This window comes from Oncorhynchus nerka, linkage group LG13 (assembly GCF_034236695.1).
Source record: "Oncorhynchus nerka isolate Pitt River linkage group LG13, Oner_Uvic_2.0, whole genome shotgun sequence".
NCBI lineage: Eukaryota > Metazoa > Chordata > Actinopteri > Salmoniformes > Salmonidae > Oncorhynchus > Oncorhynchus nerka.
In genome coordinates this window covers 104,394,263-104,420,826 of record NC_088408.1, presented here as the reverse complement: position 1 = coordinate 104,420,826, position 26,564 = coordinate 104,394,263, and the positions used below count along the sequence as shown (strand labels likewise).

The 26,564-nt window shown below is 50.5% G+C and overlaps 1 protein-coding gene across 3 annotated transcripts in view; it reads right to left on the bottom strand.

Annotated features, from left to right (window-relative positions):
* Nucleotides 1–1,380: 1,380 nt before the first annotated feature.
* The window catches only part of dapk1 (death-associated protein kinase 1), a 206,973-nt gene continuing 181,789 nt past the window's right edge, over nucleotides 1,381–26,564 (bottom strand). For all 3 annotated transcript variants that reach the window (XM_065026935.1, XM_065026936.1, XM_065026937.1), the window contains 5 exons: nucleotides 25,048–25,307; nucleotides 7,675–7,863; nucleotides 5,682–5,870; nucleotides 5,284–5,487; nucleotides 1,381–2,928 (listed from right to left, as the gene is read on the bottom strand). In XM_065026935.1, coding sequence (XP_064883007.1) covers nucleotides 2,035–2,928; nucleotides 5,284–5,487; nucleotides 5,682–5,870; nucleotides 7,675–7,863; nucleotides 25,048–25,307 — 1,736 coding nt within the window. In that variant the 3' untranslated portion in view covers nucleotides 1,381–2,034. The remainder of the gene's footprint in view (nucleotides 2,929–5,283; nucleotides 5,488–5,681; nucleotides 5,871–7,674; nucleotides 7,864–25,047; nucleotides 25,308–26,564) is intronic.

The following is a 26,564-nucleotide window of genomic DNA, read 5'->3' as shown; positions in this document are numbered from 1 at the left end:
CATATGTGTCATTTCGTAGTTTCACTATTATTCTTCAATGTAGAAAACAGTAAAAATAAAGAAAAACCCTTGCTGTACTTCTAGTGCTGTGTTGGAGTTGAGATGCTGACAAGCAGGGCAGCAGGGCAGCAGGGCAGAAAGAGTAACTACTGAAGTTTAGTGCCACTTCAGTAGGGTTCCATTTGGGATCCTCTTTGGAGCTCAGGACAGCCAGTTCATTTCAACATTCATATAGGGGGATGGTGAGGAGAGGAGGAGGAGGAGGAGGAGGAGAGGGGACAGGAGGAGAGAGGAGGACAGGAGGAGAGAGAACAGGGTGAGAGAGGAGGAGAGAGGAGAGGTTTGGAGGAGTGAGGAGAGAGGAGATGAGGACAGGGGGAGGATGAGAGTGGACAGAAGGAGGAGAGAGGAGGAGAGGAGGAGAGAGAACAGGATAGAGAGGAGAGGTTTAGAGGAGAGAGGAGATGAAGACAGGGGGAGGAGGAGAGGACAGGAGGAGGAGAGGAGGAGAGAGAACAGGATGAGAGAGGAGAGGTTTAGAGGAGAGAGGAGATGAGGACAGGGGGAGGAGGAGAGGACAGGAGGAAGATGAGAGTGGACAGGAGGAGGACAGGAGGAAAGGAGGAGAGGGGGAGAGAGAACAGGATGAGAGGGAGAGGTTTAGAGGAGAGAGGAGATGAGGACAGGGGGAGGAGGAGAGGACAGGAGGAGGATGAGAGTGGACAGGAGGAGGAGAGGAGGACAGGAGGAGGAGGAGAGGACAGGAGGAGGAGGACAGGACAGGAGGAGAGGACAGGAGGAGGAGAGGAGGACAGGAGGAGGAGAGGAGGAGGGGAGGAGGACAGGAGGAGGAGAGGAGGACAGGAGGAGGAGAGGAGGACAATGAGAGTGGACAGGAGGAGGAGAGGAGGACAGGAGGACAGGAGGAGGAGGAGGAGAGGACAGGAGGAGGAGAGGAGGAGGACAGGAGGAGGAGAGGAGGAGGGAGGAGGAGGAGGAGGAGGAGAGGAGGACAATGAGAGTGGACAGGAGGAGGAGAGGAGGAGGACAGGAGGAGGAGGAGGAGGGAGGGAGGACAATGAGAGTGGACAGGAGGAGGAGAGGAGGACAGGAGGACAGGAGGAGGAGAGGACAGGAGGAGGAGGACAGGAGGAGGAGAGGACAAGGAGGAGAGGACAGGAGGAGGAGAGGAGGAGAGAGGAGGACAGGAGTGGACAGGAGGAGGAGAGGAGGACAGGAGGACAGGAGGAGGAGAGGACAGGAGGAGGAGGAGGGAGGAGGAGAGGACAGGAGGAGGAGAGGTGGAGGAGAGGAGGACAATGAGAGTGGACAGGGAGGAGGACAGGAGGACAGGAGGAGAGAGGAGGAGGAGGAGGAGGAGGAGGAGAGGAGGACAATGAGAGTGGACAGGAGGAGGAGAGGAGGACAGGAGGACAGGAGGAGGAGAGGACAGGAGGAGGAGGACAGGACAGGAGGAGAGGACAGGAGGAGAGGACAGGAGGAGGAGGAGGAGGAGAGGAGGACAGGAGGAGGAGAGGAGGAGGAGAGGAGGAGGAGAGGAGGACAGGAGGAGAGGACAGGAGGAGGAGAAGAGGACAGGAGGAGGAGAGGACAGGAGGAGAGTAGGAGAAGAGAGGAGGGGAGCTATATGGACACTGGATGTGCACAGAGCATCAGTCTCACAGAGCATCAGTGACCTAGGGGTTAACAGGAGAGAACTAACACTAAACCCCCGGGAAAGATTACATTGCACATGGTGTTGGTTGGTTCGTCAGCCCTAGTTAGCCCAGCCTCACTCTGAGGACAGTTAGTTTCCCCAGTCAGGACTCTGATCTAGGATCAGATTCTAGTCTTCTCCCCTGATGGGCCAGATCAGGATGAGCGGAAGCTGTTCTGATCCAGGACATGGTGTGTATTCAATAGCGCACACTGAAGCAAAATGTTTTTCAACAGAAAAAGAAAACCCAATTCACGTTTGTCCCGGTGTTTCTCTACCCGCTTGGTTCCGCTTGGTTCCCAGTGATTACACCCGTCTCATCGGGAGATGACTGAGCTGATGGAGTTGTAGGAGGTGCCTCCGTTACAGGCTCTTCCCCTCCCCCTAGCCACACCCTCTATGTTGACCCTGAAGACAGGCGAGGTCTTTAACAGGAAGTCAGCCGCGTCACGCCTCCCCAACTCACGCAGCTTCCACATCAACAACCCCACCGTGCTGTCTGGACGGACTGACCAATCCAGGAGCAGCGCTGCCGTGGGGCTGGCCAGGAGGGCGGGGTCATTGTCTGGGGCAGGGCCCCCATTGGTTGGGGTGCCGCTGGGGGTGGAGCTGTGTTTGGCCACCAGGTAGGTGAGACCCAGGTTCATAGCCAGCAGACACCAGTCCTTCCCCAGCGCATCAGGAGGGTCTAACAGGCGACACAGCTTCCTCCTGGCCAGCAGGCTGACCTCTGAGATGTGGACATCTGCACACAGACTACCCTGACTATAGACTTCAGTACAGCCCAAGGCTAGGATACTGCTGAAGCTCTCCCTGTAACCCCCCATGGTGTTGGTGAGGCTGGTCTCTCTCTGGGTCTGGGCCTTCAGGAAGTCTTTAGGCTGGTAGAGCATGACGGGACCGTGATGCTCTCTGAGCTGCTGGGGGCTGAGGTAGTACCGGGCGGTGAGGAGGCCAGGGAGGGTGGAGGACAGGAGCGACTCTGTAATGGTAACCATGGTGTCCAGGAGGGTGTAACACTTGGCCCGTTCGCTGTCGTGACCTCTGACCTGGATCTCCACCCCCTGGCCGTGGTTGACCAATAGGATCATGGCCTCCGCTCCGCCTTGGCTCACCTTTGCCCCATTGGTCCAGAGGCGGATGTCTCCGTCAGGCCCCTCCCCTGTGTCGTCCTCAGGGCGCTGCTGGTGGCTCCAGCGACACAGGTTCACCTGGAGGTCAGAGGTCAGGAAACATGACAACAGCATACTATTCATTCTGGGAGAAGAAACATACTCCAGAACATCCCAGATGGCAGCATATTCAACAGGGACTGGGGAGTCATTCAGACAGTATTGACAGGGACTGGGGAGTCATTCAGACAGTCTTGATAGGGACTGGGGAGTCATTCAGACAGTATTGATAGGGACTGGGGAGTCATTCAGACAGTATTGGTAGGGACTGGGGAGTCATTCAGACAGTCTTGATAGGGACTGGGGAGTCATTCAGACAGTATTGGTAGGGACTGGGGAGTCATTCAGACAGTCTTGATAGGGACTGGGGAGTCATTCAGACAGTCTTGGTAGGGACTGGGGAGTCATTCAGACAGTCTTGGTAGGGACTGGGGAGTCATTCAGACAGTATTGGTAGGGACTGGGGAGTCATTCAGACAGTATTGGTGGGGGAGTCATTCAGACAGTATTGGTAGGGACTGGGGAGTCATTCAGACAGTATTGGTAGGGACTGGGGAGTCATTCAGACAGTATTGACAGGGACTGGGGAGTCATTCAGACAGTATTGGTAGGGACTGGGGAGTCATTCAGACAGTATTGGTAGGGACTGGGGAGTCATTCAGACAGTATTGACAGGGACTGGGGAGTCATTCAGACAGTATTGGTAGGGACTGGGGAGTCATTCAGACAGTATTGGTAGGGACTGGGGAGTCATTCAGACAGTATTGACAGGGACTGGGGAGTCATTCAGACAGTCTTGATAGGGACTGGGGAGTCATTCAGACAGTCTTGGTAGGGACTGGGGAGTCATTCAGACAGTATTGATAGGGACTGGGGAGTCATTCAGACAGTCTTGGTAGGGACTGGGGAGTCATTCAGACAGTATTGGTAGGGACTGGGGAGTCATTCAGACAGTATTGGTGGGGGAGTCATTCAGACAGTATTGGTAGGGACTGGGGAGTCATTCAGACAGTATTGGTAGGGACTGGGGAGTCATTCAGACAGTATTGACAGGGACTGGGGAGTCATTCAGACAGTATTGGTAGGGACTGGGGAGTCATTCAGACAGTATTGGTAGGGACTGGGGAGTCATTCAGACAGTATTGGTAGGGACTGGGGAGTCATTCAGACAGTATTGACAGGGACTGGGGAGTCATTCAGACAGTATTGGTAGGGACTGGGGAGTCATTCAGACAGTATTGGTAGGGACTGGGGAGTCATTCAGACAGTATTGACAGGGACTGGGGAGTCATTCAGACAGTATTGGTAGGGACTGGGGAGTCATTCAGACAGTATTGATAGGGACTGGGGAGTCATTCAGACAGTATTGATAGGGACTGGGGAGTCATTCAGACAGTATTGACAGGGACTGGGGAGTCATTCAGACAGTATTGGTAGGGACTGGGGAGTCATTCAGACAGTCTTGGTAGGGACTGGGGAGTCATTCAGACAGTCTTGGTAGGGACTGGGGAGTCATTCAGGGACAGTCATTGACAGGGACAGGGGGAGTCATTCAGACAGTATTGGTAGGGACTGGGGAGTCATTCAGACAGTATTGACAGGGACTGGGCAGTCATTCAGACAGTATTGACAGGGACTGGGGAGTCATTCAGACAGTATTGGTAGGGACTGGGGAGTCATTCAGACAGTATTGACAGGGACTGGGGAGTCATTCAGACAGTATTGGTAGGGACTGGGGGAGTCATTCAGACAGTCTTGGTAGGGACTGGGGGAGTCATTCAGACAGTCTTGGTAGGGACTGGGGGAGTCATTCAGACAGTCTTGGTAGGGACTGGGGGGAGTCATTCAGACAGTCTTGGTAGGGACTGGGGGAGTCATTCAGACAGTCTTGGTAGGGACTGGGGGGAGTCATTCAGACAGTATTGGTAGGGACTGGGGGGAGTCATTCAGACAGTCTTGGTAGGGACTGGGGGAGTCATTCAGACAGTATTGGTAGGGACTGGGGGGAGTCATTCAGACAGTATTGGTAGGGACTGGGGGAGTCATTCAGACAGTATTGGTAGGGACTGGGGGGAGTCATTCAGACAGTATTGGTAGGGACTGGGGGAGTCATTCAGACAGTATTGGTAGGGACTGGGGGGAGAGACAGAGTCATTCAGACAGTATTGGTAGGGACTGGGGGAGTCATTCAGACAGTATTGGTAGGGACTGGGGGAGTCATTCAGACAGTATTGGTAGGGACTGGGGGGAGTCATTCAGACAGTATTGGTAGGGACTGGGGGGGGAGTCATTCAGACAGTATTGGTAGGGACTGGGGGGGGAGTCATTCAGACAGTATTGGTAGGGACTGGGGGGGGAGTCGTTCAGACAGTCTTGATGAATCAAAGCATGTACCTGTAGCTTGTGGAACAGTCCACAGGGGAAAGGTGTGAGGTGTTCAGCAGGAACCAGTCTGACCCCTCCGTAGATCAGGACATCGTCCTCCTCCTCTTCCTCCGTCCAGGAGTGGTGGAGGCTGTTGGTCTTGATCAGGGCGGGGACATCCACCATGCCAGGGTTGGTCAGGTCACGTACGCACACGTCCATGGCATCCAGCACCTGTCGTAAGAGAGGATGTTAGCATGGACGCTAATGTCTTCCTATGGGAGATGCTAACATGTTGCATTGTGGTATACTTGACTGTATACAACTATGCATGCCCAGCTTGTGTTAGCATGGTCGCTAAGTGTGACATGTTTTCCTATGGGAGATGCTAACAGTTCCCCGTCTTAGTAATGATGACTGTCTCTAACCTGTAGCAGTTCGTCCACGTCGCTCTCTGGGGCCAGAGCCTGTATCTCCTCCAGTCTGTAGCGCCCCCTGTAGTGGTGGATGGCTTTAGGCGTGTCCACAGAGAGGAGGCGGGCTAACACCCCACTACACAGCCAGCGGGGCTCCAACACCATCACATCCTGCACCGTCTCACTCTGCATCAGGTTGATCTGTTAGGAGGATGGGGAAGAGAGAGAGATGGATACAAAAGGAGGGAGAGAGAGATGTATAATCAAAAATAAATTGTCCATAGTTAAGGGGGGCATGTAAAAATCTTCCCAGTGTGAAATAGTTCCCGATCGTTGTGAATGAACTGGGATGACGTCACAATAACTGCTCGTGCGTCTCCATGTGATTGGCTGATATCTCTCACACCCTCCCTGAACCACGGTTCAGCACCATGTAGGTAGAAAGAACCAAGGTTCAGCACCATGTAGGTAGAAGGAACCAAGGTTCAGCACCATGTAGGTAGAAGGAACCAAGGTTCAGCACCATGTAGGTAGAAAGAACCAAGGTTCAGCACCATGTAGGTAGAAAGAACCAAGGTTCAGCACCATGTAGGTAGAAAGAACCAAGGTTCAGCACCATGTAGGTAGAAGGAACCAAGGTTCAGCACCATGTAGGTAGAAAGAACCAAGGTTCAGCACCATGTAGGTAGAAGGAACCAAGGTTCAGCACCATGTAGGTAGAAGGAACCAAGGTTCAGCACCATGTAGGTAGAAAGAACCAAGGTTCAGCACCATGTAGGTAGAAAGAACCAAGGTTCAGCACCATGTAGGTAGAAAGAACCAATTTCATTGGTCTAATATGAGGTGGAAACTGAACTTCCTAACCTCCTGCCAACGTATGACCATGTTAAAGACACATATTTCCCTCAGATTACACAGACCCACAAAGTATTAAAAAACAAATCCAATTGTGATGAAATTCCACAGTGTGCCATCACAGCAGCAAGATGTGTGACCTGTTGCCACGAGAAAAGGTCAACCAGTGAAGAACAAACACCATAGTAAATACAACCAATATTTATATTTCTAATTTTCCCTTTAACCATTTGCACATCGTTACAACACTGTATATAGACATAATATGACATCGTTACAACACTGTATATAGACATAATATGAGAGAGAGAGAGAGATGGGAGATGGGAGAGAGAGAGAGAGATGGGAGAGAGAGAGAGATGGGAGAGAGAGAGAGAGAGAGAGAGAGAGAGAGAGAGAGAGAGAGAGAGAGAGAGAGAGATGGATAGAGACAGGGGATAGAGAGAGAGAGAGAGAGAGAGAGAGAGAGAGATGGATAGAGACAGGGGATAGAGAGAGAGAGAGATGGGAGAGAGAGAGATGGGAGAGAGAGAGATGGGAGAGAGAGAGAGATGGGAGAGAGAGAGAGAGAGAGAGAGAGAGAGAGAGAGAGAGAGAGAGAGAGAGGGATGGATGGATCGAGAGCGAGAATAGAAGAGAGAAAGGTGAATGAAGTTAGCATATCAAATATAATCTGGTATTGAATTGTGTGAAGTACAAGACAAGTTGAAGTCTGTCCAGGCCAGTTGGCTGTCTATCTACCAGAGCAGAGTCATTCTTGTTAACATCAACATGTCCTAACAGTCCAATCACTGTTTCCAGATGGAGGAACACACTGCTAAACAGTGACACCTGGTGGCAGAAACCAGAACCTCACAACACAGACACTGAATAGAGGAGTATCCTGGGTTGAATACGGATCCTTGACACTATTTGAGGTGCACTCGACTTACGTTGAAGTTTGGACTTTTGTGTAATAGGGTGTGTGTGTACCTCTCCCATGTTGTGGAGCTGCTGTGTGTGTGTGTGTGTGTGTGTGTGTGTGTGTACCTCTCCCATGTTGTGGAGCTGCTATGTGTGTGTGTGTGTGTGTGTGTGTGTGTGTGTGTGTGTGTGTGTGTGTGCGTGTGTGCGTGTGTGTGTGTGTGTGTGTGTGTCTGTGTGTGTGTACCTCTCCCATGCTGTGGAGCTGCTGTGCGACCCCTCGGAGGTGCTCCTCGCTGACCAGTGGGTTGATGTGTTCCTGGACGTCAGAGACAAACTGTTGCCATGACGTCAGCTGGTTAGGGCCACTCATTTTCCTCCAGGAGGGCAGGGTCGAGACCAGACACTCTGAAAGGGCCGACATGGGACTACAGGTCTGTCAGAGAGAGGGCAGAGAGAGGGACTTAACAAATTGGACCCTAATAACTACCGTGGGATATGTGTCAACAGCAACCATGGGAAAATCCTCTGCATTATCATTACCAGCAGACTCATACATATACTCAGCGAAAACAATGTACTGAGCAAATGTCAAATTGGCTTCTTACCAAATGACTGTACGACAGACCACGTATTCACCCTGCACACCCTCATTGACAAACAAACAAAACAAAACAAAGGCAAAGTCTTCTCATGCCGCGTTGATTTCAAAAAAGCTTTTGGACTCATTTTGTCACAAGTCCTATTTCTCTAAAGACAAATAATACCAAAAACAAGGTAGGCTTCTGTTGCAACATTGTAGCCAACATCACCAGCGTTGCTATGAAAATAAGTACATTGACACCCTCAACCAGCAGCTTGTCATTATGTCCTCTGCATCTAGAGAACATGTTCACCAGCTTGCTACAACAAAGGCAGAACCTGAGACCAGCATGGCCTCCATCACACAGCCTGATGACTCTGAACCAGCCTTCCTGTCTGCTCCAGCCAAGGTCAGCCAACCAGCCTCCCAGTCTGCTCCAGCCAAGGTCAGCCAACCAGCCTCCCAGTCTGCTCCAGCCCAGGTCAGCCAACCAGCCTCCCAGTCTGCTCCAGCCCAGGTCAGCCAACCAGCCCCCCAGTCTGCTCCAGCCCAGGTCAACCTACCAGCCTCCCAGTCTGCTCCAGCCCAGAATACCAGCCTCCCAGTCTGCTCCAGCCCAGGTCAACCTCCTAGCCTCCCAGTCTGCTCCAGCCCAGGTCAACCTCCCAGTCTGCTCCAGCCCAGGTCAACCTCCCAGCCTCCCAGTCTGCTCCAGCCCAGGTCAACCTCCCAGTCTGCTCCAGCTCAGGTAAACCTACCACCCTCCCAGTCTGCTCCAGCTCAGGTCAACCTCCCAGTCTGCTCCAGTCCAGGTCAACCTCCCAGTCTGCTCCAGCCCAGGTCAACCTCCCAGTCTGCTCCAGCCCAGGTCAACCTACCAGTCTGCTCCAGCCCAGGTCAACCTCACAGTCTGCTCCAGCCCAGGTCAACCTCACAGTCTGCTCCAGCCCAGGTCAACCTCCCAGTCTGCTCCAGCCCAGGTCAACCTACCAGTCTGCTCCAGCCCAGGTCAACCTCACAGTCTGCTCCAGCCCAGGTCAACCTCACAGTCTGCTCCAGCCCAGGTCAACCTACCAGCCTCCTAGTCTGCTCCAGCCCAGGTCAACCTACCAGCCTCCTAGTCTGCTCCAGCCCAGGTCAACCTCCCAGTCTGCTCCAGCCCAGGTCAACCTCACAGTCTGCTCCAGCCCAGGTCAACCTACCAGCCTCCTAGTCTGCTCCAGCCCAGGTCAACCTACCAGCCTCCTAGTCTGCTCCAGCCCAGGTCAACCTCCCAGTCTGCTTCAGCCTAGGTCAACCTACCAGCCTCCCAGTCTGCTCCAGCCCAGGTCAACCTCCCAGTCTGCTCCAGCCCAGGTCAACCTCCCAGTCTGCTCCAGCCCAGGTCAACCTCCCAGTCTGCTCCAGCCCAGGTCAACCTCACAGTCTGCTCCAGCCCAGGTCAACCTCACAGTCTGCTCCAGCCCAGGTCAACCTACCAGTCTCCTAGTCTGCTCCAGCCCAGGTCAACCTCACAGTCTGCTCCAGCCCAGGTCAACCTACCAGCCTCCTAGTCTGCTCCAGCCCAGGTCAACCTACCAGCCTCCTAGTCTGCTCCAGCCCAGGTCAACCTCCCAGTCTGCTTCAGCCCAGGTCAACCTACCAGCCTCCTAGTCTGCTCCAGCCCAGGTCAACCTCCCAGTCTGTTCCAGCCCAGGTCAACCTCCCAGTCTGCTTCAGCCTAGGTCAACCTACCAGCCTCCCAGTCTGCTTCAGCCCAGGTCAACCTACCAGCCTTCCTGTCTGCTCCAGCCCAGGTCAACCTCCCAGTCTGCTTCAGCCCAGGTCAACCTACCAGCTTCCCAGTCTGCTCCAGCCCAGGTCAACCTCCCAGTCTGCTCCAGCCCAGGTCAACCTCACAGTCTGCTCCAGCCCAGGTCAACCTACCAGCCTCCTAGTCTGCTCCAGCCCAGGTCAACCTCCCAGTCTGCTTCAGCCTAGGTCAACCTACCAGCCTCCCAGTCTGCTTCAGCCCAGATCAACCTACCAGCCTTCCTGTCTGCTCCAGCCCAGGTCAACCTCCCAGTCTGCTTCAGCCCAGGTCAACCTACCAGCCTCCTAGTCTGCTCCAGCCCAGGTCAACCTCACAGTCTGCTTCAGCCTAGGTCAACCTACCAGCCTCCCAGTCTGCTTCAGCCCAGGTCAACCTACCAGCCTCCTAGTCTGCTCCAGCCCAGGTCAACCTACCAGCCTAGTCTGCTCCAGCCCAGGTCAACCTACCAGCCTCCCAGTCTGCTTCAGCCCAGGTCAACCTACCAGCCTCCCAGTCTGCTTCAGCCCAGGTCAACCTACCAGCCTTCCTGTCTGCTCCAGCCCAGGTCAACCTACCAGCCTCCCAGTCTGCTTCAGCCCAGGTCAACCTACCAGCCTCCCAGTCTGCTTCAGCCCAGGTCAACCTACCAGCCTTCCTGTCTGCTCCAGCCCAGGTCAGAATAACAGCCTCCCAGTTTGCTCCACCCAAACAACTACCCACAACTGCAATCTTTATCGATTAAAATGGGAAGCTCTTGGTCAGGAGAGATGATTCCCTGGACACCTGGTGTATAAGTTCTGGTGTCCTACAACTGACAGTGAAATGCAGCTACTCAGTCAGACCAGGATTGACACCCCTGATAACATCCTCATCCACACTGGCACAAACAACCTTCCTGCCAAAGGTGAAAATGTATCTGGGGCAATGAGAAGAGTGGCAGAATGGGCACAGGCTATGTCCCCAACAACCAATATAGATGTATCTACCTTCCTACCAAGAAAAGACTTCCCAGGAAAGTTAATCAACTAAATAAATCAAATGTTATTGGTCACATACACATGGTTAGCAGATGTTAATGCGAGTGTAGCGAAATGCTTGTTCTTCTAGTTCCGACAGTGCAGTAATATCTAACAAGTAATCTAACAATTTCACAACAACTACCTTATACACACAAGTGTAAAGGAATGAATAAGAATATGTACATATAAATATATGGATGAGTGATGGTACAGAACGGCCTAGGCAAGATGCAGTAGATGGTATAGAGTACAGTACATACATATGAGATGAGTAGTGTAGGGTATGTAAACATTATATAAAGTGGCATTATTTAATATATTTATATTTTTAAAAATATTTTTTACATATATTTTTACATTATTAAAGTGGCTCAGCATTTAACACCATAGTACCCTCCAAACTCGTCATTAAGTGCTTCGTTGTGGAGATTCCAATGCGAGAACCGGTTCTGAGCCTGACTACACTGATGCGGGAGGTAACCACCACATATTTGGACACCCCTCCTTGTACAGCAGCCCTCTTATAAATAAGAGAAACAGGCCTGACCACCCTCCTTGTACAGTAGCCCTATTATAAATAAGAGAAACAGGCCTGACCACCCTCCTTGTACAGTAGCCCTATTATAAATAAGAGAAACAGGCCTGACCACCCTCCTTGTACAGTAGCCCTATTATAAATAAGAGAAACAGGCCTGACCACCCTCCTTGTACAGCAGCCCTCTTATAAATAAGAGAAACAGGCCTGACCACCCTCCTTGTACAGTAGCCCTATTATAAATAAGAGAAACAGGCCTGACCACCCTCCTTGTACAGTAGCCCTATTATAAATAAGAGAAACAGGCCTGACCACCCTCCTTGTACAGTAGCCCTATTATAAATAAGAGAAACAGGCCTGACCACCCTCCTTGTACAGTAGCCCTATTATAAATAAAGAGAAACAGTAGCCCTATTATAAATAAGAGAAACAGGCCTGACCACCCTCCTTGTACAGCAGCCCTCTTATAAATAAGAGAAACAGGCCTGACCACCCTCCTTGTACAGTAGCCCTATTATAAATAAGAGAAACAGGCCTGACCACCCTCCTTGTACAGTAGCCCTATTATAAATAAGAGAAACAGGCCTGACCACCCTCCTTGTACAGTAGCCCTATTATAAATAAGAGAAACAGGCCTGACCACCCTCCTTGTACAGTAGCCCTATTATAAATAAGAGAAACAGGCCTGACCACCCTCCTTGTACAGCAGCCCTCTTATAAATAATAGAAACAGTCCTGACCAAATACTGAACAAAAATGGAAAAGAGTTAGTACATCTCTGTCGAGCCTTAGGCCTGTACATGCTTAATGGTAGAATCAGAGGGGACTCTTTAGGTCAGTTTACTTACTGCTCAGCTCTTGGGACAAGTGTAGTCGATTATGCCATCACTGACATTGACCCCTCCTCCATTAGTGCATTCACTGTCAGACCACAGACACCATTGTCAGACCACAGACACCATTGTCGGACCACAGACACCATTGTCGGACCACAGACACCATTGTAAGACCACAGACAGCAATTGTCGGACCACAGACACCATTGTAAGACCACAGACACCATTGTAAGACCACAGACACCATTGTCGGACCACAGACACCATTGTAAGACCACAGACACCATTGTAAGACCACAGACACCATTGTAAGACCACAGACACCATTGTAAGACCACAGACAACATTGTAAGACCACAGACAACATTGTAAGACCACAGACACCATTGTCGGACCACAGACACCATTGTCGGACCACAGACACCATTGTCGGACCACAGACACCATTGTAAGACCACAGACACCATTGTAAGACCACAGACACCATTGTAAGACCACAGACACCATTGTAAGACCACAGACAACATTGTCTGATCAAAAACGCCATTGTCGGATCACAGTCGGATCAAGGTGTTTCTGAAGAAATTAACCAGCAATACTCATTCAAAAATACAGCCCAATTAAACTCAACAACATGAACCAATCGTACAGATGGGCTCCAAACAGCAGAGAAATTCATCGAAACATTAAACTCTACAACATGAACCAATCGTACAGATGGGCTCCAAACAGCAGAGAAATTCATCGAAACATTAAACTCTACAACATGAACCAATCGTACAGATGGGCTCCAAACAGCAGAGAAATTCATCGAAACATTAAACTCTACAACATGAACCAATCGTACAGATGGGCTCCAAACAGCAGAGAAATTCATCGAAACATTAAACTCTACAACATGAACCAAGACAGATGGGCTCCAAACAGCAGAGAAATTCATCGAAACATTAAACTCAACAACATGAACCAATCGTACAGATGGGCTCCAAACAGCAGAGAAATTCATCGAAACATTAAACTCTACAACATGAACCAATCGTACAGATGGGCTCCAAACAGCAGAGAAATTCACGAAACATTAAACTCAACAACATGAACCAATCGTACAGATGGGCTCCAAACAGCAGAGAAATTCATCGAAACATTAAACTCTACAACATGAACCAATCGTACAGATGGGCTCCAAACAGCAGAGAAATTCATCGAAACATTAAACTCAACAACATGAACCAATCGTACAGATGGGCTCCAAACAGCAGAGAAATTCATCGAAACATTAAACTCTACAACATGAACCAATCGTACAGATGGGCTCCAAACAGCAGAGAAATTCATCGAAACATTAAACTCAACAACATGAACCAATCGTACAGATGGGCTCCAAACAGCAGAGAAATTCATCAGAAACATTAAACTCTACAACATGAACCAATCGTACAGATGGGCTCCAAACAGCAGAGAAATTCATCGAAACATTAAACTCAACAACATGAACCAATCGTACAGATGGGCTCCAAACAGCAGAGAAATTCATCGAAACATTAAACTCAACAACATGAACCAATCGTACAGATGGGCTCCAAACAGCAGAGAAATTCATGAAACATTAAACTCTACAACATGAACCAATCGTACAGATGGGCTCCAAACAGCAGAGAAATTCATCGAAACATTAAACTCAACAACATGAACCAATCGTACAGATGGGCTCCAAACAGCAGAGAAATTCATCGAAACATTAAACTCAACAACATGAACCAATCGTACAGATGGGCTCCAAACAGCAGAGAAATTCATCGAAACATTAAACTCTACAACATGAACCAATCGTACAGATGGGCTCCAAACAGCAGAAATTCATCGAAACATTAAACTCAACAACATGAACCAATCGTACAGATGGGCTCCAAACAGCAGAGAAATTCATCGAAACATTAAACTCAACAACATGAACCAATCGTACAGATGGGCTCCAAACAGCAGAGAAATTCATCGAAACATTAAACTCTACAACATGAACCAATCGTACAGATGGGCTCCAAACAGCAGAGAAATTCATCGAAACATTAAACTCTACAACATGAACCAAATTAGACAGATGGGCTCCAAACAGTGCAGAGAAATTCATCGAAACATTAAACTCTACAACATGAACCAATCGTACAGATGGGCTCCAAACAGTGAAGAGAAATTCATCGAAACATTAAACTCTACAACATGAACCAATCGTACAGATGGGCTCCAAACAGCAGAGAAATTCATCGAAACATTAAACTCTACAACATGAACCAATCGTACAGATGGGCTCCAAACAGCAGAGAAATTCATCGAAACATTAAACTCTACAACATGAACCAATCGTACAGATGGGCTCCAAACAGTGCAGAGAAATTCATCGAAACATTAAACTCTACAACATGAACCAAATTAGACAGATGGGCTCCAAACAGCAGAGAAATTCATCGAAACATTAAACTCTACAACATGAACCAATCGTACAGATGGGCTCCAAACAGTGCAGAGAAATTCATCGAAACATTAAACTCTACAACATGAACCAAATTAGACAGATGGGCTCCAAACAGCAGAGAAATTCATCGAAACATTAAACTCGAATGAAATAATGACAGGTGTTCAAGAACTCACAAAACCAAAACAATAAAAAGGTGTCAATTCAAATCTGAGAGAAACTAAAGAATTACAACATCAGAAAAATAACGAACGCCTCCTCTTAGTCTGACACAGCCACTGACGAACGCCTCCTCTTAGTCTGACACAGCCACTGAGGAACGCCTCCTCTTAGTCTGACACAGCCACTGACGAACGCCTCCTCTTAGTATGACACAGCCACTGAGGAACGCCTCCTCTTAGTCTGACACAGCCACTGACGAACCCCTCCTCTTAGTCTGACACAGCCACTGAGGAACGCCTCCTCTTAGTCTGACACAGCCACTGACGAATGCCTCCTCTTAGTCTGACACAGCCACTGAGGAACGCCTCCTCTTAGTCTGACACAGCCACTGAGGAACGCCTCCTCTTAGTCTGACACAGCCACTGACGAACGCCTCCTCTTAGTCTGACACAGCCACTGAAAAAACGCCTCCTCTTAGTCTGACACAGCCACTGACGAACGCCTCCTCTTAGTCTGACACAGCCACTGACGAACGCCTCCTCTTAGTCTGACACAGCCACTGACGAACGCCTCCTCTTAGTCTGACACAGCCACTGACGAACGCCTCCTCTTAGTCTGACACAGCCACTGAGGAACGCCTCCTCTTAGTCTGACACAGCCACTGAGGAACGCCTCCTCTTAGTCTGACACAGCCACTGAGGAACGCCTCCTCTTAGTCTGACACAGCCACTGACGAACGCCTCCTCTTAGTCTGACACAGCCACTGACGAACGCCTCCTCTTAGTCTGACACAGCCACTGAGGAACGCCTCCTCTCAGTCTGACACAGCCACTGAGGAACGCCTCCTCTTAGTCTGACACAGCCACTGAGGAACGCCCCCTCTTAGTCTGACACAGCCACTGACGAACGCCTACTCTTAGTCTGACACAGCCAATGACGAACGCCTCCTCTTAGTCTGACACAGCCACTGAGGAACGCCTCCTCTTAGTCTGACACAGCCACTGAGGAACGCCTCCTCTTAGTCTGACACAGCCACTGACGAACGCCTCCTCTTAGTCTGACACAGCCACTGACGAACGCCTCCTCTTAGTCTGACACAACCACTGACGAACGCCTCCTCTTAGTCTGACACAGCCACTGACGAACGCCTCCTCTTAGTCTGACACAGCCACTGACGTACGCCTCCTCTTAGTCTGACACAGCCACTGAGGGACACAGCCACTGAGGAATTCCTCCTCTTAGTCTGACACAGCCACTGACGAACGCCTCCTCTTAGTCTGACACAGCCACTGAGGAACGCCTCCTCTTAGTCTGACACAGCCACTGACGAACGCCTCCTCTTAGTCTGACACAGCCACTGACGAACGCCTCCTCTTAGTCTGACACAGCCACTGAGGAATGCCTCCTCTTAGTCTGACACAGCCACTGACGAACGCCTCCTCTTAGTCTGACACAGCCACTGAGGAACGCCTCCTCTTAGTCTGACACAGCCACTGAGGAACACCCCCTCTTAGTCTGACACAGCCACTGACGAACGCCGCCTCTTAGTCTGACACAGCCACTGACGAACGCCTCCTCTTAGTCTGACACAGCCACTGAGGAACGCCTCCTCTTAGTCTGACACAGCCACTGACGAACGCCTCCTCTTAGTCTGACACAGCCACTGAGGAACGCCTCCTCTTAGTCTGACACAGCCACTGAGGAACGCCTCCTCTTAGTCTGACACAGCCACTGACGAACGCCTCCTCTTAGTCTGACACAACCACTGACGAACGCCTCCTCTTAGTCTGACACAACCACTGACGAATGCCTCCTCTTAGTCTGACACAGCCACTGACGAACGCCTCCTCTTAGTCTGACACAACCACTGACGAACGCCTCCTCTTAGTCTGACACAGCCACTGACGAACGCCTCCTCTTAGTCTGACACAGCCACTGACGTACGCCTGCTCTTAGTCTGACACAGCCACTGAGGGACACAGCCACTGAGGAATGCCTCCTCTTAGTCTGACACAGCCACTGACGAACGCCTCCTCTTAGTCTGACACAGCCACTGAGGAACGCCTCCTCTTAGTCTGACACAGCCACTGACGAACGCCTCCTCTTAGTCTGACACAGCCACTGACGAACGCCTCCTCTTAGTCTGACACAACCACTGACGAACGCCTCCTCTTAGTCTGACACAGCCACTGACGAACGCCTCCTCTTAGTCTGACACAGCCACTGACGAACGCCTCCTCTTAGTCTGACACAGCCACTGAGGAACGCCTCCTCTTAGTCTGACACAGCCACTGACGAACGCCTCCTCTTAGTCTGACACAGCCACTGAGGAACGCCTCCTCTTAGTCTGACACAGCCACTGAGGAACGCCTCCTCTTAGTCTGACACAGCCACTGAGGAACGCCTCCTCTTAGTCTGACACAGCCACTGAGGAACGCCTCCTCTTAGTCTGACACAGCCTCTGAGGAACGCCTCCTCTTAGTCTGACACAGCCACTGAGGAACGCCTCCTCTTAGTCTGACACAGCCACTGAGGAACGCCTCCTCTTAGTCTGACACAGCCACTGACGAACGCCTCCTCTTAGTCTGACACAGCCACTGACGAACGCCTCCTCTTAGTCTGATACAGCCACTGAGGAACGCCTCCTCTTAGTCTGACACAGCCACTGACGAACGCCTCCTCTTAGTCTGACACAGCCACTGAGGGACACAGCCACTGAGGATTGCCTCCTCTTAGTCTGACACAGCCACTGAGGAACGCCTCCTCTTAGTCTGACACAGCCACTGACGAACGCCTCCTCTTAGTCTGACACAGCCACTGAGGAACGCCTCCTCTTAGTCTGACACAGCCACTGACGAACGCCTCCTCTTAGTCTGACACAACCACTGACGAACGCCTCCTCTTAGTCTGACACAGCCACTGACGAACGCCTCCTCTTAGTCTGACACAGCCACTGACGAACGCCTCCTCTTAGTCTGACACAACCACTGACGAACGCCTCCTCTTAGTCTGACACAGCCACTGAGGAACGCCTCCTCTTAGTCTGACACAGCCACTGAGGAACGCCTCCTCTTAGTCTGACACAGCCACTGAGGAACGCCTCCTCTTAGTCTGACACAGCCACTGAGGAACGCCTCCTCTTAGTCTGACACAGCCACTGAGGAACGCCTCCTCTTAGTCTGACACAGCCACTGACGAACGCCTCCTCTTAGTCTGACACAACCACTGACGAACGCCTCCTCTTAGTCTGACACAGCCACTGAGGAACGCCTCCTCTTAGTCTGACACAGCCACTGACGAACGCCTCTTAGTCTGACACAGCCACTGAGGAACGCCTCCTATTAGTCTGACACAGCCACTGAGGAACGCCTCCTCTTAGTCTGACACAGCCACTGAGGAACGCCTCCTCTTAGTCTGACACAGCCACTGACGAACGCCTCCTCTTAGTCTGACACAGCCACTGAGGAACGCCTCCTCTTAGTCTGACACAGCCACTGACGAACGCCTCCTCTTAGTCTGACACAGCCACTGAGGAACGCCTCCTCTTAGTCTGACACAGCCACTGAGGAACGCCTCCTCTTAGTCTGACACAGCCACTGACGAACGCCTCCTCTTAGTCTGACACAACCACTGACGAACGCCGCCTCTTAGTCTGACACAACCACTGACGAATGCCTCCTCTTAGTCTGACACAGCCACTGACGAACGCCTCCTCTTAGTCTGACACAACCACTGACGAACGCCTCCTCTTAGTCTGACACAGCCACTGACGAACGCCTCCTCTTAGTCTGACACAGCCACTGACGTACGCCTCCTCTTAGTCTGACACAGCCACTGAGGGACACAGCCACTGAGGAATGCCTCCTCTTAGTCTGACACAGCCACTGACGAACGCCTCCTCTTAGTCTGACACAGCCACTGAGGAACGCCTCCTCTTAGTCTGACACAGCCACTGACGAACGCCTCCTCTTAGTCTGACACAGCCACTGACGAACACCTCCTCTTAGTCTGACACAACCACTGACGAACGCCTCCTCTTAGTCTGACACAGCCACTGACGAACGCCTCCTCTTAGTCTGACACAGCCACTGACGAACGCCTCCTCTTAGTCTGACACAGCCACTGAGGAACGCCTCCTCTTAGTCTGACACAGCCACTGACGAACGCCTCCTCTTAGTCTGACACAGCCACTGAGGAACGCCTCCTCTTAGTCTGACACAGCCACTGAGGAACGCCTCCTCTTAGTCTGACACAGCCACTGAGGAACGCCTCCTCTTAGTCTGACACAGCCACTGAGGAACGCCTCCTCTTAGTCTGACACAGCCACTGACGAACGCCTCCTCTTAGTCTGACACAGCCACTGAGGAACGCCTCCTCTTAGTCTGACACAGCCACTGACGAACGCCTCCTCTTAGTCTGACACAGCCACTGACGAACGCCTCCTCTTAGTCTGACACAGCCACTGACGAACGCCTCCTCTTAGTCTGACACAGCCACTGACGAACGCCTCCTCTTAGTCTGACACAGCCACTGACGAACGACTCCTCTTAGTCTGACACAGCCACTGAGGAACGCCTCCTCTTAGTCTGACACAGCCACTGACGAACGCCTCCTCTTAGTCTGACACAGCCACTGACGAACGCCTCCTCTTAGTCTGACACAGCCTGAGACACTGAATAATAACATCTGCATAGTAAGCAGTAACTTACTTATTATTGTTATAATTGTCATTATTATAGGGGTGATGGTGGCACGTAGTGGTAAGGGTTGTAGGGTGATGATGGTACGTAGTGGTAAGGGTAGTAGGGGTGATGGTGGTAAGGGTTGTAGGGTGATGATGGTACGTAGTGGTAAGGGTAGTAGGGGTGATGGTGGTACGTAGTGGTAAGGGTAGTAGGGGTGATGGTGGTACGTAGTGGTAAGGGTAGTAGGGTGATGGTGGTACGTAGTGGTAAGGGTAGTAGGGGTGATGGTGGTAAGGGTAGTAGGGTGATGGTGGTACGTAGTGGTAATGGTAGTAGGGGTGATGGTGGTACGTAGTGGTAAGGGTAGTAGGGGTGATGATGGTACGTAGTGGTAAGGGTAGTAGGGGTGATGGTGGTACGTAGTGGTAAGGGTAGTAGGGGTGATGGTGGTACGTAGTGGTAAGGGTAGTAGGGTGATGGTGGTACGTAGTGGTAAGGGTAGTAGGGGTGATGGTGGTAAGGGTAGTAGGGTGATGGTGGTACGTAGTGGTAAGGGTAGTAGGGTGATGGTGGTACGTAGTGGTAATGGTAGTAGGGTGATGGTGGTAAGGGTAGTAGGGTGATAGTGGTACGTAGTGGTAATGGTAGTAGGGTGACGGTGGTACGTAGTGGTAAGGGTAGTAGTGGTAAGGGTAGTAGGGGTGATGGTGGTACGTAGTGGTAAGGGTAGTAGGGTGATGGTGGTAAGGGTAGTAGGGTGATGGTGGTACGTATTGGTAAGGGTAGTAGGGGTGATGGTGGTACGTAGTGGTAAGGGTAGTAGGGTGATGGTGGTACGTAGTGGTAAGGGTAGTAGGGGTGATGGTGGTAAGGGTAGTAGGGTGATGGTGGTACGTAGTGGTAAGGGTAGTAAGGTGATGGTGGTAAGGGTAGTAGGGTGAATGTGGTAAGGGTAGTAGGGTGATGGTGGTAAGGTTAGTAGGGGTGATGGTGGTACGTAGTGGTAAGGGTAGTAGGGTGATGGTGGTACGTAGTGGTAAGGGTAGTAGGGTGATGGTGGTAAGGGTAGTAGGGTGATGGTGGTACGTAGTGGTAAGGGTAGTAGGGGTGATGGTGGTACGTAGTGGTAAGGGTAGTAGGGTGATGGTGGTATGTAGTGGTAAGGGTAGTAGGGTGATGGTGGTACGTAGTGGTAAGGGTAGTAGGGTGATGGTGGTAAGGGTAGGGGGTGATGGTGGTACGTGAGTGGTAGGGTAGTAGGGGTGATGGTGGTACGTAGTGGTAAGGGTAGTAGGGGTGATGGTGGTATGTAGTGGTAAGGGTAGTAGGGTGAGTACGTGAGTGGGTGGTAGTAGGGTGATGGTGGTAAGGGTAGTAGGGTGATGGTGGTACGTAGTGGTAAGGGTAGTAGGGTGATGGTGGTACGTAGTGGTAAGGGTAGTAGGGTGATGGTGGTACGTAGTGGTAAGGGTAGTAGGGTGATGGTGGTACGTAGTGGTAAGGGTAGTAGGGTGATGGTGGTAAGGGTAGTAGGGTGATGGTGGTAAGGGTAGTAGGGGTGATGGTGGTACGTAGTGGTAAGGGTAGTAGGGGTGATGGTGGTATGTAGTGGTAAGGGTAGTAGGGTGATGGTAGGTACGTAGTGGTAAGGGTAGTAGGGGTGATGGTGGTACGTAGTGGTAAGGGTAGTAGGGGTGATGGTGGTATGGTGGTACGTAGGGTAGTAGGGTGATGGTGGTACGTAGTGGTAAGGGTAGTAGGGGTGATGGTGGTACGTAGTGGTAAGGGTAGTAGGGGTGGTAAGGGTAGTAGGGGTGATGATGGTACGTAGTGGTAAGGATAGTAGGGGTGATGGTGGTACGTAGTGGTAAGGGTAGTAGGGTGATACGTAGTGGTAAGGGTAGTAGGGTGATGGTGGTACGTAGTGGTAAGGGTAGTAGGGTGATGGTGGTACGTAGTGGTAAGGGTAGTAGGGGTGATGGTGGTACGTAGTGGTAAGGGTAGTAGGCTGATGGTGGTACGTAGTGGTAAGGGTAGTAGGGTGATGGTGGTATGTAGTGGTAAGGGTAGTAGGGTGATGGTGGTACGTAGTGGTAAGGTAGTAGGGGTGAGTAGTAGGGTGTAGTAGGGGTGTGGTGGTATGTAGTGGTAAGGGTAGTAGGGTGATGGTGGTACGTAGTGGTAAGGGTAGTAGGGGTGATGGTGGTAAGGGTAGTAGGGTGATGGTGGTACGTAGTGGTAAGGGTAGTAGGGGTGATGGTGATGGTGGTAGTAGGGGTGTGGTAAGTGGTAAGGGTAGTAGGGTGATGGTGGTACGTAGTGGTGGTAGTAGGGGTGATGGTGGTAAGGGTAGTGGTAGGGTAGTAGGGTGATAGGGTGGTGTAGTAGGGGTGATGGTGGTAAGGGTAGTAGGGTGATGGTGGTACGTAGTGGTAAGGGTAGTAGGGTGATGGTGATGGTGGTACGTAGTGGTAAGTGGTAGTAGGGTGATGGTGGTAAGGGTAGTAGGGTGATGGTGGTACGTAGTGGTAAGGGTAGTAGGGGTGATGGTGATGGGTGGTGGTATGGGGTAGTAGTGGGGTAGTATGGTGGTAGTGGTAAGGGTAGTGGTGATGGTGGTAAGGGTAGTAGGGTGATGGTGGTACGTAGTGGTAAGGGTAGTAGGGGTGATGGTGGTACGTAGTGGTAAGGGTAGTAGGGTGATGGTGGTACGTAGTGGTAAGGGTAGTAGGGTGATGGTGGTATGTAGTGGTAAGGGTAGTAGGGTGATGGTGGTGGTAGGGTAGTAGGGTGATGTGGTAAGGGTAGTAGGGTGATGGTGGTACGTAGTGGTAGTAGGGTGATGGTGGTACGTAGTGGTAAGGGTAGTAGGGTGATGGTGGTACGTAGTGGTAAGGGTAGTAGGGTGATACGTAGTGGTAGGGTAGTAGGGTGATGGTGGTAAGGGTAGTGGTGATGGTGGTAGGGTAGGGTAGGGGTGATGGTAAGGGTAGTGGTAAGGGTAGTAGGGGTGATGGTGGTATGTAGTGGTAAGGGTAGTAGGGTGATGGTGGTACGTAGTGGTAAGGGTAGTAGGGGTGATGGTGGTACGTAGTGGTAAGGGTAGTAGGGGTGATGGTGGTATGTAGTGGTAAGGGTAGTAGGGTGATGGTGGTACGTAGTGGTAAGGGTAGTAGGGGTGATGGTGGTACGTAGTGGTAAGGGTAGTAGGGTGATGGTGGTGAGTAAGGGTAGGTGATGGTGGTACGTAGTGGTAAGGGTAGTAGGGTGATGGTGGTACGTAGTGGTAAGGGTAGTAGGGTGATGATGGTGGTAGTAGGGTGATGGTGGTAAGTGGTAGGGTAGTAGGGTGATGTAGTGGTAATGGTGGGTAGTAGGGTGATGGTGGTACGTAGTGGTAAGGGTAGTAGGGTGATGGGGTGATGGTGTAGTAGGGTGATGGTGGTACGTAGTGGTAGTAGGGTGATGGTGGTATGTAGTGGTAAGGGTAGTAGGGTGATGGTGGTACGTAGTGGTAAGGGTAGTAGGGGTGATGGTGGTACGTAGTGGTAAGGGTAGTAGGGTGATGGTGGTACGTAGTGGTAAGGGTAGTAGGGTGATGGTGGTACGTAGTGGTAAGGGTAGTAGGGTGATGATGGTACGTAGTGGTAAGGGTAGTAGGGTGATGGTGGTACGTAGTGGTAAGGGTAGTAGGGTGATGGTGGTACGTAGTGGTAAGGGTAGTAGGGTGATGATGGTACATAGTGGTAAGGGTAGTAGGGTGATGGTGGTAAGGGTAGTAGGGTGATGGTGGTAAGGGTAGTAGGGGTGATGGTGGTACGTAGTGGTAAGGGTAGTAGGGGTGATGGTGGTATGTAGTGGTAAGGGTAGTAGGGTGATGGTGGTACGTAGTGGTAAGGGTAGTAGGGTGATGTTGGTACGTAGTGGTAAGGGTAGTAGGGGTGATGGTGGTAAGGGTAGTAGGGTGATGGTGGTACGTAGTGGTAAGGGTAGTAGGGGTGATGGTGGTACGTAGTGGTAAGGGTAGTAGGGGTGATGGTGGTACGTAGTGGTAAGGGTAGTAGGGTGATGATGGTACGTAGTGGTAAGGGTAGTAGGGGTGATGGTGGTACGTAGTGGTAAGGGTAGTAGGGGTGATGGTGGTACGTAGTGGTAAGGGTAGTAGGGTGATGATGGTACGTAGTGGTAAGGGTAGTAGGATGATGATGGTATGTAGTGGTAAGGGTAGTAGCCGATGTTATTGGCTGTCAGAGTGTATGAACTTACAGAGACGATGCTATTGGCTGTCAGAGTGTAGGAACTTACAGAGACGATGTTATTGGCTGTCAGAGTGTAGGAACTAACAGAGACGATGTTATTGGCTGTCAGAGTGTAGGAACTAACAGAGACGATGTTATTGGCTGTCAGAGTGTAGGAACTAACAGAGACGATGTTATTGGCTGTCAGAGTGTAGGAACTAACAGAGACGATGTTATTGGCTGTCAGAGTGTAGGAACTAACAGAGACGATGTTATTGGCTGTCAGAGTGTAGGAACTAACAGAGACGATGTTATTGGCTGTCAGAGTGTAGGAACTAACAGAGACGATGTTATTGGCTGTCAGAGTGTAGGAACTAACAGAGACGATGTTATTGGCTGTCAGAGTGTAGGAACTAACAGAGACGATGTTATTGGCTGTCAGAGTGTAGGAACTAACAGAGACGATGTTATTGGCTGTCAGTGTAGGAACTAACAGAGACGATGTTATTGGCTGTCAGAGTGTAGGAACTAACAGAGACAATGTTATTGGCTGTCAGAGTGTAGGAACTAACAGAGACAATGTTATTGGCTGTCAGAGTGTAGGAACTAACAGAGACGATGTTATTGGCTGTCAGAGTGTAGGAACTAACAGAGACGATGTTATTGGCTGTCAGAGTGTAGGAACTAACAGAGACGATGTTATTGGCTGTCAGAGTGTAGGAACTAACAGAGACGATGTTATTGGCTGTCAGAGTGTAGGAACTTACAGAGACAATGTTATTGGCTGTCAGAGTGTAGGAACTAACAGAGACGATGTTATTGGCTGTCAGGGTGTAGGAACTAACAGAGACGATGTTATTGGCTGTCAGAACTAACAGAGACGATGTTAGTGTAGGAACTAACAGAGACGATGTTATTGGCTGTCAGAGTGTAGGAACTAACAGAGACGATGTTATTGGCTGTCAGAGTGTAGGAACTAACAGAGACGATGTTATTGGCTGTCAGAGTGTAGCTAACTAACAGAGACGATGTTATTGGCTGTCAGAGTGTAGGAACTAACAGAGACGATGTTATTGGCTGTCTAGGTCAGAGTGTAGGAACTAACAGAGACGATGTTATTGGCTGTCAGAGTGTAGGAACTAACAGAGACGATGTTATTGGCTGTCAGAGTGTAGGAACTAACAGAGACGATGTTATTGGCTGTCAGAGTGTAGGAACTAACAGAGACGATGTTATTGGCTGTCAGAGTGTAGGAACTAACAGAGACGATGTTATTGGCTGTCAGAGTGTAGGAACTTACAGAGACGATCTTATTGCGTAGTTCCAGCAGGTGGTTCCGGAGCAGTTTGACATCTTTAGAGGTGGAGGCTCCAGCGTCCATCACAAACAGCCTCTCTGAGATCTGCAGGTCGTTTCCAAACCTGTTCCGGAGCTCCTTGAGTAGAGGCCTCTCCTTGTCGTATCCAAACTCCCCTCCAGCCCCCCGAGGCAGGCAAGCCACGTCAGCATGAGTCCCCACAAGGACTACCGTCAGCGGGCTATGGATGCGACCTCCAAACGCTGGGGACGGACACACTGTGTTACCGGTCAGCTCAACATTCCACTACAGATACTCCTAGCTAAACCTCTATACCTGCAGTCAGATTCCTAACAAACTCATTCAAGCCATGTTCTACTGTATGGATGTAGTCTCTTAAAGCAACACTGAACTGTCTGTCATGTGATGTTCAGACAGGCTGGAACCATGACAACATAGGAGAGAGGAGATGAGTCCGGAGTGAGAGGTCAAGGGTTAGAGAGGAGGAGGGGAATATGACAAGGCAAAGTAGACAGATACAGGATGATTATTTTCTACTAAAAGATATTTGATGATTTGATGAATGACTAGTGAAGGTATAGTGAGAGTCTATGTGACTGGCTTACAGATGTTATCCTGAGAGACTAGCATGTTGAACCAGTATGTGGTCTGGCTGAGGGTTATAAGGTCAGGAAAACAAGCTGCAGAAGCCACCATCTAGTTATGAGCTTCCAGATCCTCAAACAGACTTCATCTAGAAGCACTGAACCAGACTTCATCTAGAAGCACTGAAACATACTTCATCTAGAAGCACTGAAACATACTTGATCTAGAAGCACTGAAACAGACTGCATCTAGAAGCAGTAAACAGACTTCATCTAGAAGCACTGAAACATACTTGATCTAGAAGCACTGAAACAGACTGCATCTAGAAGCAGTAAACAGACTTCATCTAGAAGCACTGAAACATACTTAATCTAGAAGCACTGAAACATACTTGATCTAGAAGCACTGAACCAGACTGGATCTAGAAGCACTGAACCAGACTGGATTTAGAAGCACTGAAACAGACTGGATCTAGAAGCACTGAAACAGACTGGATCTAGAAGCAGTGAAATAGACTGGATCTAGAAGCACTGAAACAGACTGGATCTAGAAGCACTGAAACAGACTGGATCTAGAAGCACTGAAACAGACTGGATCTAGAAGCAGTGAAACAGACTGGATCTAGAAGCAGTGAAGCAGACTGGATCTAGAAGCAGTGAAACAGACTGGATCTAGAAGCACTGAAACAGACTGGATCTAGAAGCAGTGAAACATACTGGATCTAGAAGCAGTGAAACAGACTGGATCTAGAAGCAGTGAAACAGACTGGATCTAGAAACACTGAAACAGACTGGATCTAGAAGCAGTGAAACAGACTGGATCTAGAAGCACTGAAACAGACTGGATCTAGAAGCACTGAACCAGACTGCATCTAGAAGCACTGAACCACACTGCATCTAGAAGCACTGAAACAG